The sequence below is a fragment of the Misgurnus anguillicaudatus genome, chromosome 22 (genome assembly GCF_027580225.2).
Source record: "Misgurnus anguillicaudatus chromosome 22, ASM2758022v2, whole genome shotgun sequence".
NCBI lineage: Eukaryota > Metazoa > Chordata > Actinopteri > Cypriniformes > Cobitidae > Misgurnus > Misgurnus anguillicaudatus.
In genome coordinates, this window is record NC_073358.2 from 25,456,626 (window position 1) to 25,473,081 (window position 16,456).

The following is a 16,456-nucleotide window of genomic DNA, read 5'->3' on the forward strand; positions in this document are numbered from 1 at the left end:
GTTTTTAAACCCAACAGTGATTTCAGATTGATAAGGACTTACTGATCAAAAGCTGTAGTATGTGAAATAGCTGTGCATAATATCTGTGTGTGATGGCTACAGCGTCACACAGGAAATTTTAAAACTTGTTTTATTTTCGGACCAGGAATACTAAAAAGAAAAAAAAAAACGAATGGTTTACAAGTTTAATATGGATTTTTAAAGTAACAAATGCACACATTTAATCAATCACATAGAAATGAATGCACTTGCAATATGAAGTGGACGCAGGTCCGGATCAAGTGCCCTTTGAGAACCCCTGATATAGACGGTTTCCGAGGCAACAATGTAAACAAGCAGCTTTTTTTGGACTACGCGCAACTTCCGGTAGACTTCCACATAGAATCGACAACAACAGAGTACTTTTACAGCAGGGGTGTCCAATACGTCGATCGCGATCGACCAGTCGATCGCAAAGGCAATGCCGGTAGATCGCACATAAGTTAACTGTATATGATGTTCCATGAGCATCGGAAAACAGAGCGCGAAATAGGCATTATGAGAGGGGCCAATCACACCAAAAGCGTTTATGGCAGTTGCAGGCGCTTTTTTGAATGATATTCTATGGGCAGGGAGCGTTTGCGCGCTGTTTATGCACGCCGAGCACCTTGCGGTTTTTGCCGCCGGACGCAGCACGCGTCTTTGAAGGAATGCTGAGAGCGGAGAAGCGGCCGACGTCATTCGGGTCTTTCCATTGTCCAATCGAATGAGGGGAGAGGCGGGCCTTACGTTGTGGTAAGGGAAGTTTACAGTTGCTTTGAAGAACCGGACTCCACTCGCTCACTGTCTCCTGCATGTTTGTGCACCTCTCATCCTCAAACAAGGTCAGAGCAAGCGCCCTCTTTTTAAAGTTTCTGCTAATATGGCAGTTAACAGCAAAAGAGCGCTCAGGCTTCAATATTTGATTGACAAGACAGCTGACTCGGTGGTTGCCTAGCAATATAAAAAGCGCGTCGCACTGCTCTTTTTTTTAAGGCAGTGCGTCACGCCTTGCGTTTCCAAGCGTTTAAAGCACTTTTGGTGTGATTAGCAAATGTCTTTTTATAAATCTTAGAGAGGAAGTGAGAGATAGATAAGCTTCTGATACTGTTGTCTTTTTCTAGTTTGTTTTACTAAACTGTATCTCCGCTATTTTAAGCAGTACTTGACATGTACTCAAGGACTTTGTTAACTCCTCAAAAAGAATGGAGTAGCCTAATGGGGACAGCCTTAAATTCAATGTAGAGATATGCAGTATAGTCCTAATACGCTTTTAAATTGTCATTAAAAAATGTAACTGTGTTTTTTAACAGGTAGATCTTGTCGGCTTTATCATTTTAAAAGTAGATCACCACACAAAAAAGTCTGGACACCCCTGTTTTACAGTAATGACAAGTGAATTACTTTCATTCATATATCATATCTAAATGTATAAACAATGAGCTAACATTTCTGTATAAAATCAATGTATATGTTAGCTTCAGGTCCTTGAATTCGTGCCTGGCTGCCAAACCTCTTCGCACAATTGTGATCCATGCTCTTCATCTCCACTCATCTTAAGCAAACCAAAACATTTTATTTTCGACAATGTATTTGTTTCAGAGATCAGTTTAGCCACTAGACACATGATAAATAAATACAGACCAGGGGTCTCGTTTATAAAATTGTGTGTAGGATCCTTACTATAAGTCTACGTGCGCACCAAAGGCAAAAATGGCATATGCTAAAAAATATTAAGACTTCTAAAACAAAGCAGTGTTCCCTTTATAAATCACAGATCACCGGCAAGTACCTACATGAATCATCCTCAAATCCCATCATGCAAGCCCATTCTCCTAGCCTGGGTGCTAGCCGATCTTTGCCCCGCACACAACATTTTAAAAGACGGGAAGATCGGTCTGGGGTTTTTCCGTTGAGGAGCTTCTATGCGAGACCCAAAGCTGGCCGAACCGATCAAATTGTCAGGGGGCGGGCTTTATACGATGATGAACAGATGATCAACAGTAACGTAATCAACCACGACACCAAAGAGGGCGTGTGTTGAATCTGTTTACAATGAAATGGCTGCAGCTGTAGAATTTAGATGTGTGGATTCTGACATTGAGTCTGTTCTAAAAGATATCGACAGAGCATTGATTTTAAAAGAGGAACAGAGAAACGCGATCAAGGCATTTGTTGATCGGAAAGATGTCCTTCCTACGACATTCGGCAAACATTTCATTTATCAGCTAGCTCCGATGGTCGATATGAAGACGGGACATGAAAACCCTATTGTCATTTTTGTTTCTCCTTTGGTCGCATTTATGGAGGACCAAGTTAAAGAAGCAACTGAAATGGGTATCACAGCGATGCAACTCGGCGTGCATGACGAGATGGATAGTATTATCAGTCGTTGCCAGCTTCTTTTCGGAAGCCCGAAATCGTGGCTGCTGAATAAATGGAGGGACATGCTAGGCTCCGATATTTTTCAAGCCAACGTAATGGGTATCGTTGTGGTGAAGTTCACCTAACGTACAAATGGTAAGAGATAGTCTAACTGTATGACTTAGTAAATACTTAATGTTATGTTATAAATTAAATGTTGTAAACATAGTAGGTGTTGATGTACGTTCGCTAACTCAGACTTAGTATAATCACAATGTGTCATTGTAGCGAAATATTAATAACTAGCAGTTCGGTCAGGCTGCAAAAGACGCCATTTCAACATACGTCACACACTCCGTTGCTCTGATTGGTCGTAGGTCTATCCAATTGAGTGCAGAGGCATTTTTCTGTTGAGACACGCCCCATAATCATAGCCCAATGGAGCGGTATCAGACTCAAATTTTGACTAGAATTGAGTATGACAACGTCAGGCTACCATTCTCCCATCAAGTTTGTTTTTTTATAGATCACAACTGGCGTACGCACGTTTCCAGAACTGTTTTGTGCATACTCAAGGTTTATAAATGAGACCCCTGAAGTTCCCTTTGTTGTTGTTCATGTCCAAATTTACGTCTCACTTGTTGTTATGATGACGTATGTCACGTGATGTATCAACATGGCGGATGTAGTATGTCCGAATTTCATTCACACTACCCATATTAATACTGTATAGAATAGAACGTACTGTTTTAACAGTCGATACGTAGGTAGGTACTTCATCTTATTCAGTACGTACTGTGACAGTATGTGATTTCGGTCACAGGGACACAGTGAGTAAGCCATATTTAATGAACAAGCAATTTGCTTGTGAAACACTTTCACTTCCACCATCAGACAATAAGTTTCATCTAGGCTTTGTATTTAATGTGAGGTACTGTAGCATTGTGGTTATTTGCGTTCACAGAAATGATCTAAACTAAGATACTCGTGCATGAGCCCCTATTTTAGGCTTAAGGGATGAATTAACCTCTGTAATCAGTGGCTGTCTAACCCATAGTGTGAGATTAGCAGTATTCTTCCTCTTAGCATCATCATTTGATTTATGAACCTCCCCTTACCAGACTAGATTACACTGTTAATCACACAGGGAGGAGAGCAGCCTGTGGTTTCTGAGGGAGAATTAAAACATTAGTGTTCACAGGCTGCAAATGGCATTAATTGAACAGAAGGAGGCAAACTGCAGATACCTACTGTGTAATCTGGTTAGGTTATTTGTTTGGCCTGTCTTATGCCTTGCCAAAAGCCATTAAATGCTGTAATTAAAATAATGGCGCCTGATAATGATGTTTATTCACCCAGTCACATCAAGACTTCCTCTTATCCAACAACCCAATCTAAACCAGTTTATTCCATGCTTTACTGCGTGTCATGTTTTTATGTGGCCGGCATTAGCACTGTGTTGAGGGTGCATAAGGGTTGAATGAACAAGAATGTGGTTATTATGGTGCAGGGTAATAGGCTGACTTTTTATTTTGCTGAACGATTATGTGATAGACTGACATTACTTGTTAACATCATTGCATACTGTATGTCTTTTAGTAACTCTAGTCTTTAACGTGAAAACACAAAGCAAAAAACTTTGTGTTTGTTAAAATGTAATTATTTATCTCATTCAACCAAAGAAACGTGCAGCATGCACTTTTTGTTGCAGACAAATTACTGTACTATGGTCATTACTTTGTGGACTCTACGTGCACTGCGTTTCTGCCGTCTATGACTGCTTCCTAAACCTTATGTGGCATTCACACCAGATGCAGAAGAGGTGGCAAAAAAACGCTATTCCCGCGTAGTTGGGGGCTTGAAAATTTTGAGTTTACGCGCTTCATTTGCACGTGAAAGCCAGGCGTGAAATTCTAGTCCTTCGAAACATTCACGCGGAAATTCCGGTGATGGGAGGGGCTTCTGTGACTTTGCATACTCCCGGTAATCACGTCACTACTAGAGCAAGCTCCTGATTGGCTAACGCGGCGCAAATATCTGCCAAAGTTTAGATTTTGTCGCTGCAACACTCAATTTGCGCGCTCTGCGCCATTCGTGCATATCCACGTCGCAGTAAGCCTATTCGCGTCTTTGCATTGACTTGACATGTAAATCACTCGCGCTTGCCGCCTCTTCCACGTCTGGTGTGAATGCCACATTAGACAACTGCTTGTTGCCCACAGCCTCATGAGGCAAGGACTTCGGAGGCATGACGGCAGCTCCGGGAAACGCATTCGGACAGCCTTCATCGGCAGCGTAATGGAATTCTGTTTGAAATATAAACAGAGAGCGCCTTTGTGATAACTAATCCCATACTTGAAAACTGTAATACTAATTTCTTGCTAGAAATGACATTGAAAGGCATATAAAGTGAAAATGTAACTTAATTAAATCCAGCCACTTTCTTGGCCACCATTTTATTTTTTCGAACTCGACCAGGCTCGACCAATCACATTCCCCACGCACGCCCACGCATAGACAAGACGATGAAGGCATCTCAGGAGTCAGCGATTAAAGCAAACATTGTATTCGGACGTGCCTTGATGGCTTCCTGCCTCGGAATGCTGCCTCCGAAGGCAGCATTTCAGAGATATTGGATGCAGCCTATGAATAATTATTATGCTGTGTCTAAAATATAGACTTCAATGAAATTGTGAGGAAATAAAAATATGTGTGGTTGTTATTAGCTATGCAACAGTTCCCCATACATAGGTCACTGGAGTTTCTAGGGTTGCATACTGATAGTATCGCTGCTATAGTGTAGTATAGTGCTACTGTGGTATCCTTTTTTGTTGACTCAAGTTTTTTTATTTCTTTTTCAGGCCACACAGTCAGAAACATCCAGGCCTTCTCTGTCCTACAGAATGCCTTCTTGAAGGCCAAGAGTGGTCGACTAGCTCGCATGATCCTCGAAGCCATCGCCAACATCTACGCCGCCGACTACGCTAACTATTTCATCCTGGAGGCTCAACACACGCTGTCGCAGTTTGCAGAGCGGGTGGCCAAGCTACCGGAGGTGCAGTCCAAGTACTTCGAGCTGTTGGAGTTTGTCGTCTTGGCGCTCAATTATGTACCGTGCAAAGAGCTTTTCAGCGTCAGCGTGCTTTTGAAGTCGAGCACGTCCTACAGCTGCTGCATCACGGCCACTCGCACTCTTCTCAAGTTGGGACGCCACCACCCTGTCTTCAGTGATGTCTTCCGTGAGTTCGGATTGCTTGAAGTGCTGGTTAATCTGCTGCACAAATATGCAGCGCTCTTAAAAGAACCATCGCAGGCCCATGGCGAGCAAGGTAAGACTAAACTCTTATTAATGGCTATTTTAATATGCACAAAGTAAAAATAGCATTTAGCCATTAAAATATAATATAACAACTTTGTTTGCATCAGTTTTGAAACACCTTTGACAGCTCTCTCTCTCTCTCTCTCTCTCTCTCTCTCTCTCTCTCTCTCTCTCTCTCTCTCTTTGTATTTAGGTGATTCCAAGAACAATGTTGCTGAAGAGCAAAAGCAGCTTGCCTGGCTTGTCATGGAGACGCTCACTGTTCTCCTGCAAGGCTCAAATACCAATGCAGGTAACGTGACTGTTTTTTCGAGAGGGTTTGGTTATTGAGACCGCATGCTCACTCTTTTTTTTTTAAATAGTAGTTTACTGAAAAAGACAATTAAAAATGTAATCGCCCTCAAGCCACCCTAGATGTGTATGACTTTCTTTTTTCAGCTGAACACAATTCGATTTATCTGAAGTAATATCCTGGCTCCCTCCAGCTTTGTAATGCATTGATACAACTCCAGTGGGTTTATATGGCTTCTAAAGCAAAACTATATGTTTGTGAGAGCGAAATATTACTATTTTGAACTAACTTAGCGATCATTAGAGTTGCGCGTATGCCCCATAGTGAGGTTGTCAATAGTTTACTAATATTTTTGTATTTGTTATTTTTTTTTACTCATTTATGCCAAGCCACTGGATTGCTGGGCAAAAAACAGATGCGCAGTTGTGTTGGAAATTGTGTTTAAGCAATTTTGAGCGTGGCATGGTTGTTGGTGCCAGACGTGCTGGTCTGAGTATTTCACAATCTGCTCAGTTACTGGGATTTTCACGCACAACCATTTCACCCAAGGATGGTGTGAAAAGAGAAAAACATCCAGTATGCGGCAGTCCTGTGCGCGAAAATGCCTTGAGGGCATGCTAGAGGTCAGAGGAGAATAGGCCGACTGATTCAAGCTGATTGAAGAGCAACTTTGACTGAAATAACCACTCATTACAACAGAGGTATGCAGCAAAGCATTTGTGAAGCCACAACACGCACAACCTTGATGCCGATGGGCTACAACAGCAGAAGACCCCACCGGGTACCACTCATCTCCACTACAAATAGGAAAAAGAGACTACAATTTGCACGAGCTCACCAAAATTGGACAGTTGAAGACTGGAAAAATGTTGCCTGGTCTGATGAGTCTCGATTTCTGTTGAGACATTCAGATGGTAGAGTCAGAATTTGGCGTAAACAGAATGAGAACATGGATCCATCATGCCTTGTTACCACTGTGGAGGCTGGTGTTGGTGGTATAATGGTGTGGTGGATGTTTGTTCTTGGCACACTTTAGGCCCCTTAGTGCCAATTGGGCGTCGTAAATGCCACGGCCTACCTGAGCATTGTTTCTGACCATGTCCATCCCTTTATCACCACCATGTACTCATCCTCTGATGGCTACTTCCAGCAGGATAATGCACCATGTCACAAAGCACAAATCATTTCAAATTGGTTTCTTGAACATGACAATGAGTTCACTGTACTAAACTGGCCCCCACAGTCACCAGATCTCAACCCAATAGAGCATCTTTGGGATGTGGTGGAACGGGAGCTTCAACTGTAAGATGCTATCCTATCAATATGGGCCAACATTTCTAAGGAATGCTTTTAGCACCTTGTTGAATCAATGGCACGTAGAATTAAGGCAGTTCTGAAGGCGAAAGGGGGTCAAACACAGTATTAGTATGGTGTTCCTAATAATCCTTTAAGTGAGTGTATGGTGATAATAATAATAGCATAATAATATTTTAAAACAGTAATGGACAAACATGGCAATGCTCGCTATTGTCCATATGTCCAATCGTCTATCGTCACAACCCTAGTGATCATTATGACGTGTACTGTATGTAATATAAACAGACAATAACAGAATAAAAGTTAAAATATGGCAGCACAACATAAATGTGAGATCTCATTGCTTCTCGATTTGTCTCATGACTAGTCATCATATGCGTGTTTGTCACGTAAGCTCAAAATATTAATAGTTTTTTCTCACAATCATATTGTTTTCTTTCAGAAGACAAGCTCATTGGAGTCCTGCAGATTACTTTTATGATATATAGATTGGACACTATTCATGTATTGCAGAGCTGGGAAAAGCCAGGATATTGTTTAATATTGTTTAACTCATAGTGTGTTCTGTTAAATAATACTCAGAATTGGATTAACCGGTCAAAGTACTGATGGATGTAAAGTACTGTGCAAAAGTCCACCAGCTTTGTTGTTTTAACAAAGTTTTAATGTCCATCCATATTTATTTCTCACTCATTTAATTAAGATACAGACAGAAAATTCAGGAAATATGTACACAAAATTAAAAACAAAACAATTTTCAGAACTAAATGTCTTCTTCAGGCATCAGTCAGTATTTAGTGTGACCTTTCATGGCACGAAGTCTTTCCTATGTGCCTCCTGGGTAATGAGAAGCCTTTATAGGCCATCAATTAGGACTAAAGCAGCTTATATCAATTAGTACTGATAGAGGGCAGGGTTTCTCTCTTAATACTGACAGATTTCAGGTGATCTTTCTATGCTATTTTGCACCTCGTTCTCTTCATGTGTTCAATACTTATTCCCTGTGTCATTTTTACATTATTTATTATGACTCAACTTGTATACTTGAATGTTCTGATTTTTTTGTATAAATTCAGTATTTGGCTTGATGGCTACATCTGGTGGAAATTTTGTCAGTAGCCCACTTAGAAATCCTCTTACTGATAAAAATGCTGATGTGTCAATGTCAAATACTTATTTTTCCCGTTGTAATAAACCCTTTGTTTTTTTTACCTAACATTTTTACCAATTTTTGCCTGATTCAGCTATATTTTCGTAGCTAGCGTTACCTGGTGTGCATTCTTTGATCGTAAATGTTTGGTGTAAAGAGCATCTCGAGGTGCAATAATGGGATGCTTATGTATTTTGCTGTCATCAAGAACAAAGCCACACGCAGATGTTTTTTGTCAGTATGAGTGTTGCCATAGAAATTATTTGAGTTAATAAGGACATGAAGAGCTCTTGACTAGATTCTCTTTGTAATTACAGTAAATCCTGCATGACGCGGACACATTATGTTACTGTGTGACTGGTGTGATAGATGCTGTAATGATATGTGCAAGAACTTCAACCACAATACATGTCAGTCATTTTCTTGAGTATCTTGAGCAGTTTATCCAACAAGAATAGCCGCCCGCCCTTAAATGGCTGATTGAAACTTCTGTACGGATGTTAAACATACTTAACTGAATAATTCATGTAAGTGCATACAAGCTCCTTATGTCTTCTTTTAAACCTTCAGCTACTCTTGGCACATACAGTACACATCGATTAGTACTGTATGCTTGTATTCACATCTGTTTTTTTTTGCGGTTATCGACGCTATGCCATAGAAGATGATAAAGCTGAAGTTGTATAGAAGCTGAAATATTTGTCTCAGGCCCTGCATCAGTCTCACTTTTATTGCTGAGTCAGGTCTGCGGAAAATGCTGTTACGTTTAGCTCTCTAATCATTTCTCTTTGTTACGACTGCTGCTCGGTCTCGGACCACTGACTCTCACAGATGCTCTCATGCTTTATTCATTGTTAGACAATGTGATTGTTTTTAATGAAAAAAAAAAATACTTGAGCGACTCCAAATATTCATACTTCACCATCATCATTTTATCTCAGTGCAACCAATTATTGTCTTGATGTATGTGATGTTTACATATTGATTTTAAACGAATCATTAAAGTTCTTGCTGCGCTGTAATCACCCAAGTTTGTCGCAGTAAAATCATCTGTTTTCTTCCAATCTGTCAGGTTTATTTCGTGAGTTTGGCGGCGCGCGGTGCGTGCACAACATCGTGAAGTACCGTCAGTGTCGCGAGCATGCTCTGATGATCATTCAGCAGCTGGTGCTGTCGCCATCTGGGGATGATGACATGGGCACGCTGCTGGGCCTTATGCACTCTGCGCCATCAACAGAACTACAGCTCAAAACAGACATATTGAGGGTGAGAGTGCATTTTTTATAACTCGATACTCATGTTGTGAAGATTGACATCACTTTGTTTTCCTTGTTCCTTAATGACTCTAGTGCTGTAAATATTATGTAAAAAATTAATATGAAATGAAAAACGCATTTTATGCATTCCTCAAAAAATGTATTGGATTTGTATACTTATGTACTGTAGCCTATTATTAGAATAGTAATGTGTTGTGTGTGGATGTTGCAGTAGACACATTTTTCCCAAGGGAGACAATAAATACTACCTTGACTACCTTGACTTAATCCATACCCAATATATATATATTGAAACTTTAATCCTCTAGTTCATATTTTTTGTGACCTAGATGTAGGTGAAAATGGGTTAGTGCTTGTCAGACACATGACTAAAATCTAGGATAGTACCACTGCTTTTGTCTGGGATAAATTTGACATCAACAAAGACAAACTGTAGATTAAGAACAATAAAGAAGTAAATGAATATCAACAAAATTATTTACCAAAGTAAACCGATATACAATTGATACACCATTCAAAAACCAATAAAATATGAGAACTCAATGAATTTTGATTCAAGCTGAAATTTGTACACATTCAGTTTTTTTCTAGCAAACTTTAACCTAAAGGGGGTCGTGCAGCGCCGCGTCGAGTCGCGTCTGGGACAACTCAGAGGTATCATACATCGGAAGTGCACATTAAATAGTGTGAGCTTAGTCAGATAGCATCTACTTCAAAATGCAAAATATACGTTAGCAACCAATGTTAAATGATAATGATTTGGGACAAATATGATGTTGTTTAATGTTAAACTATGTGAGTGGTGCTCTGTGGCGCGACAGGGATTTAAGCAACTTCCTGATTCTAAAGGAGGTTGCACACCAGACACGCAGCTCAGCGTTGCGCAGCACCGCGGCGTTCTGAAAAAATCGAACACATTGTTTTCTATGAGTATACACACAACGGCGCCGACAGGTGGCACCTGTCCACGCCCAGCTTTGACTCAGGAAGTTGCTCAAATCCCTGTTGCGCCACTCACAAAGTTTAATATTAAAGAATTAGTCAATTTTCTTAAAAGAAAAATCCAGATAATTTACTCACCACCATGTCATCCAAAATGTTGATGTCTTTCTTTGTTCAGTCAAGAAGAAATTATGTTTTTTGAGGAAAACATTGCAGGATTTTTCTAATTTTAATAGACTTTAATAGAACCCAACATTTAATACTTAACTCAACACTTAACAGTTTTTTTCAACAGAGTTTCAAAGGACTATAAACAATCCCAAACGAGGCATAAGGGTCTTGTCTAGCGAAACGATTGTCATTTTTTACAGGAAAAATAAAAAATGTACTTTTGGACCACAACTTTTCGTCTTGGTCTGGTCCAGCGCGACCTAACGTAAATGCGTGGTGGCGTAGGGAGGTCATGTGTTACATATATAAAACGCACATTTGCGGACAATTGTAAACAATAAACTGCCACAAAGACATTAATTAGTATCAGTTGACATACAACAACATAGGAACGGTCCCCTTTCAACACACTTGTAAACACTGGGGCGGAGTTTCGCGTTCGTCCTCTGTGACCTCTTGACGTGATGACGTATTGCGTCGGGTCACGCTAGCACATCACGACCAGATCTAGACGAGAAGTTGTGCTTTAAAAGTGTATATTTGTTATTTTTCTTGTCAAAAATGACAATCGTTTTGCTAAATAAGACCCTTATGCCTCGTTTGGGATTGTTTATAGTCCTTTGAAACTCAGTTGAAAAAAACTGTTCAGTGTTGAGTTAAGTATTCAATGTTGGTGTCCACTAAAGTCCATCAAAACGAGAAAAATCCTGCAATGTTTTCCCCAAAAAACATAATTTCTTCTCGACTGAACAAAGAAAGACATCAACATTTTGGATGGCATGGTGGTGGGTGAATTGTCTGGATTTTTCTTTTAAGAAAATGGACTAATCCTTTAAATAACATCATATTTGTCCCAAATCGTTAACGATTAACATTGGCTGTTAACATATATTTTGCATTTTGAAGTAGACGCTATCTGACTAAGCTCGCACTATTTAATGTGCACTTCCAGTTTACGAATTTTCCAAGTTGTACTAGATGCAACGCGAAGCTACGTGTCCGGTGTGCGACCCCCCCTTTACTCTTTCTACATACATATTTGATATAATCTACCAATTGGAAAAAAACTTTCTTCCTACCTTGATTAGTTCTCTTTTATCACCTCTCATATATGGGTACGTTTCTTCAAAAAACACTCAATTTCGAGCAAAAAGCTGAGATAATTCAAATTTTGTGAAGGACTTTTGATAGAGATCAGATGCAGAGCAACCTTTTTAAAACATACACGGAGTTTCTTTCTCTTTCATGTGAGGCGTTACTTCCTGTGGCCGGTTGCATAAAACTTTAAGACTAGCTTTAAAAGTTAGTCATGATTTTTTTTCTTCAAGACTGATCATAACTGTTTTAAGTATGTTACATAGAAAGGTAGATTGGTCTAATTTAAATCCAAATAATAAGACTGATTAGCCCTAACTAATTGCTAGTTAGTCAGAATCATACTTAAGACGCAGTCTTAACGTCACGGCTATGTTTATGCAACCGGCCACTGGTTGTAAAAGTTGTGGATAATAACGGTATTGCGGAAAGCCAGAAATTCTTGTCAGGGAAGCATTTTCTCTTAATTGACAAGTTAACTCGTCAGTGGTGGGGAAAGAGTTAAAACACCAACTTTGTTTAGCCAGGAAATAGGCCTTAAAGCCAAAGTTTTTTTACAAGTACGTGAGGGTCTGCGTACAGTGCGTGTGACGCAATTGTTGTCATCAGAATCGTGCACACATACTCTATGCGCCTCGCCGGATTTTTGATACATTTTATGCGTCGGACGCACATGCGCGGAAAGGAGAATGTAATATGTAGCCCATGACGTGTTGCATTTTGTCGCAATGCGCATGCATTAAACGTCTGCATACATTAACAAGTCAAATAAACGATACTTAGCAAGGTTGTGGGTTGGACCGTGCACGCACATTCATCTACATGTAGTAAAAAAAGAAAACTATACTCTAGGTCTGGGTGATAAAACAATATCGATTTTTACAGTTGATACACCTCTATCGATAACGAAAGGAAAAAGCATTCGATATGACGCCTGTTAATGCATTGCTAAAACTCCATTGCACTACATTGAATCGCTTTTCTAGATCTTAAACAAGCTATTATATGCCCTTATAAAGGAGCGTGCTGCGAGTGACAAGCAAATAGCCAATAACAATAGTTGCTGTGGGGTTCGGTTGCGGCATCACCATGTAACAGGAAAAGCACGTGTAAAAATGTGTGCTGTGGCCGAGGAGATTGTCAATAATAAAAGGAAAAGTTAGCTCACCAGTGTGGCAGTTCTTTGTTTTTTTGCGTCAGACCAGCATCTTGTGGCCGGGCTGTGATGGCAGTGTTCAACACATATGGAATAAAAAAAAATTCTTATTCAAGTGATTACTCTACCAGGCCATACTGATTTGGCGACATTTACAGTACATTAAAAAATATAGGTGAAGAAAAGTATCTGATCCACCATTGCAAACAAAGTTTAGAACAGACAACAAGAAACAAAGAACAGGAATCAAGCATTATGGTGACGAAAATGCTCCAGAAAGAGTCTATTTAACACCAATTTTATCTTTATGTAAGATATACACTTTTTTTGTACTACTAAACTAAAATTGTTTATTGCTTGCCTTAATAAAGTGTGTAAATAAAACATACTGTGATTAAATTTAAACTTTTTTCTACTTGTCATTTTTGAAAAGCATAATTACGTATATCAATAATTATCGCTATCGAATGATATAACACGTTATATCGATGATAAACAGTTTAGCTCTATCACCCAGCCCTACTATACTCTGGGCTTAGAGTCTCTTACACAACAAAAATACATTTTGCTTACATAAACTCTCCATCCACATAAAAATTCATTGAAAATCATTTGATACCCTTTATCATTCTTTTTCTTCAAATTCAGGCTTTGCTAGCTGTCCTCCGGGAGAGCCATCGAACACGCACCGTCTTTCGCAAGGTGGGCGGCTTCGTGTACGTGACCTCACTGCTGGTTGCCATGGAGCGGTCTCTCTGTTCTCCACCTGTCAGCGGCTGGGAGAAGGTCAACCAGAACAAAGTCTTTGAACTTCTGCACACTGTAGTCAGCACGCTAACAGCAGCCATGCGCTACGAACCCGCCAACTCGCACTTCTTTCGCACCGAGATCCAATACGAGAAGCTGGCTGACGCGGTGCGACTCCTGGGTTGCTTTTCCGATGCTAAGAAAGTTGGTCCTTCGACCGTTTTCCCATCAAACGCCCAACCATTCCAGCGGTTACTGGAGGATGAGATCATACCTGCAGAAAACGTTTGTCCAACACTGAAACACTGCAGCAAGCTGTTCATCTACCTGTACAAGATGGCCACAGACTCATTCTACAGGTGTGGATAGAAGTGATCTTTTCTTGATGGGTAGACAGTCATACATACAATATAAGTCATTTGTGTGTAGAAATCTTTACAATCCTGTCTATAAAATATGAAGTATTTTAATAGTATACAATGGCAGTATACTCACCTACTTTTACTATCAGTAGTAGAATATAGAAAGTAGTCATAATAATGACGCAGTGTCCTCCAAAAAAGTTTAACCAAATCTGAAATATCTTCGAAGTAGCCATCCTTTGCCTAAATGGCTTTTTGCATTGTTTTAAACAACATCAAATAGATGATTTATACAGTAGTTGCTATTTATGTAGGCTCATCCTCAGACAAACCCCAGGACCACCCACAATCTGATGTGTATTGCACACAAAACTGTAACTTTACGTTCACACTGCCGTCAACGAGAGCATCCTGCTAACAACGCTATAGAAAAAGAGTAGTGGACGCTCCGAAAGTTTCCGCCTTCCGATTGGTTGCTGCTGAACCGCTTCATAGCTCATTATCATCAAGTTGAGTTGATTTCGACTCTTCTTGACACCTAGACGCACCGCATTGCTGCTCACCGGAGCTCACTGCCACCTCCCATTGAAAATGAATGACTTCCAGCAACTTTGACTCTTTCGCTGGTGTGAACACACAGTAAGAGAATTTATTAATCTAGAAAGCACTTATCTGATTGGCTACCTTCGCACATTTTCAGGGACTACTTTAACTTTTCTTTGTTCAGTTGTTGTTTAACATTTTATTCACTACTATTAGGCCCTGTTTACATTAGGGCATTTGCGTTTTAAAACGGCATTTTAAAATGAAAACGATTCTCGTTTATACTGGCATTTTAAAAAGAATCTGCATCCACGAATGTGTAAAATAACTTATTACTCTAATAATAGCTTACCTTTGAGCATTTATGCAGCCTAGGGGTGTGCGATATTGACAAAAATTCATACCTGGATCCTTTGCCGGCAACTACAACAGACACTATTTTTGAACCTATGAAAAAATGTGTTTCGGAAAGTCTTATATTATTTTAGCTCCCCCCTACAACATATTAATATGATTAATAGGTTATTGTTGATGTTATAAACCAAACAGAAATGTCTTTATGATTTAAAAAGGAAGCATTCAAGTGAACAGTACTAAACAGTAGCGAACCTGAAGCAAAAATAAATGTCAGCAAATGCAAACTTCAATCAAACATAATAAAAGGTGAAGTACAGCTTTAGCCTACAGAAATGCTTATTGGTTTAATGTAAGGAGTTCCTCTTCAGTCATTCCACGCTGTTATATTTATAATAGTTCATTGTTCGCAGTTCATATTTATGATCTTATAGTCCATTTGAAAATTTTCGTGCAAACTGACTGTAATCCTCAGAAAAACACCAAATAACTTATCTTTCCTAATCCTTACCTGTCGCTGTTCAGTGCATGTGTGTTCCCTCACACGCGTTCTCCAACAAAAAAGTGTGGCTGGCTAAAGTATTAAAAATTAATATGACGTTAATTTTTAAAAGTGTGCGAGGTCCGTGCACGTACTCCACTAGCAACACAGAAATAGCAAAAAGCGCAATCGGCTAAACGAGCATTAAATATTAATATGACGTTGATTTTATTGTTTTTATTCATTTATATTCAAAATTAAGAGACAAATTATATGAAACGAAATTCATTTTAAAGTAGCAAACAAAACTTAAATTAAACTCGAAAATAATGTCTGACCCGTTACAATTCTCCCTTTATATTGGCCTTTACAATGCCCTATAATATGGCGTTTAAAATTACAGTCTATCTTTCGTAATAAGCTAAATTAATTTAAACAAAACATAAACAACATTACAACAATATTCAAACTCAACAATACTCAAACATAAATATAAAACAGACATTATCTATAAGGATACATGTTACAACAATCTGATATACACTGTAAAAAAATCCGTAGAAATTGCAGCTGAGTTGCCGGTAATTTACCATAGATTTAAATTTATGTTATTTACTGGCAACATTTTGTTCAAAGTTAAATGAACATTAAACATTTACAAGTCTTTGTCTTTACAGAGTAAAACTAAAAAACAGCATCAAGCAAAACATTCTGGGAAACAAAATCTGAAGCAAAAAACAGAAAAAGGTTAATGATGATTTCTGGTTACCAGAATGCTTTGCATGAGGCTGTTATTGTATAGTTTTATTCTGTAAAGATAAAGACTTGTTAATATTTAAAATTTATTTAACTTTGAACAAACTCTTGC

At 39.2% G+C, this 16,456-nt stretch overlaps 1 protein-coding gene across 4 annotated transcripts in view; it reads left to right on the top strand.

Annotated features, from left to right (window-relative positions):
- wdfy3 (WD repeat and FYVE domain containing 3) overlaps window positions 1–16,456 on the top strand; it is a 143,598-nt gene that overhangs the window by 36,209 nt on the left and 90,933 nt on the right. For all 4 annotated transcript variants that reach the window (XM_055199920.2, XM_055199918.2, XM_055199919.2 and 1 more), the window contains exons 9-12: window positions 5,244–5,711; window positions 5,895–5,993; window positions 9,533–9,726; window positions 13,750–14,207. In XM_055199920.2, the coding sequence (XP_055055895.2) occupies window positions 5,244–5,711; window positions 5,895–5,993; window positions 9,533–9,726; window positions 13,750–14,207 (1,219 nt within the window). The remainder of the gene's footprint in view (window positions 1–5,243; window positions 5,712–5,894; window positions 5,994–9,532; window positions 9,727–13,749; window positions 14,208–16,456) is intronic.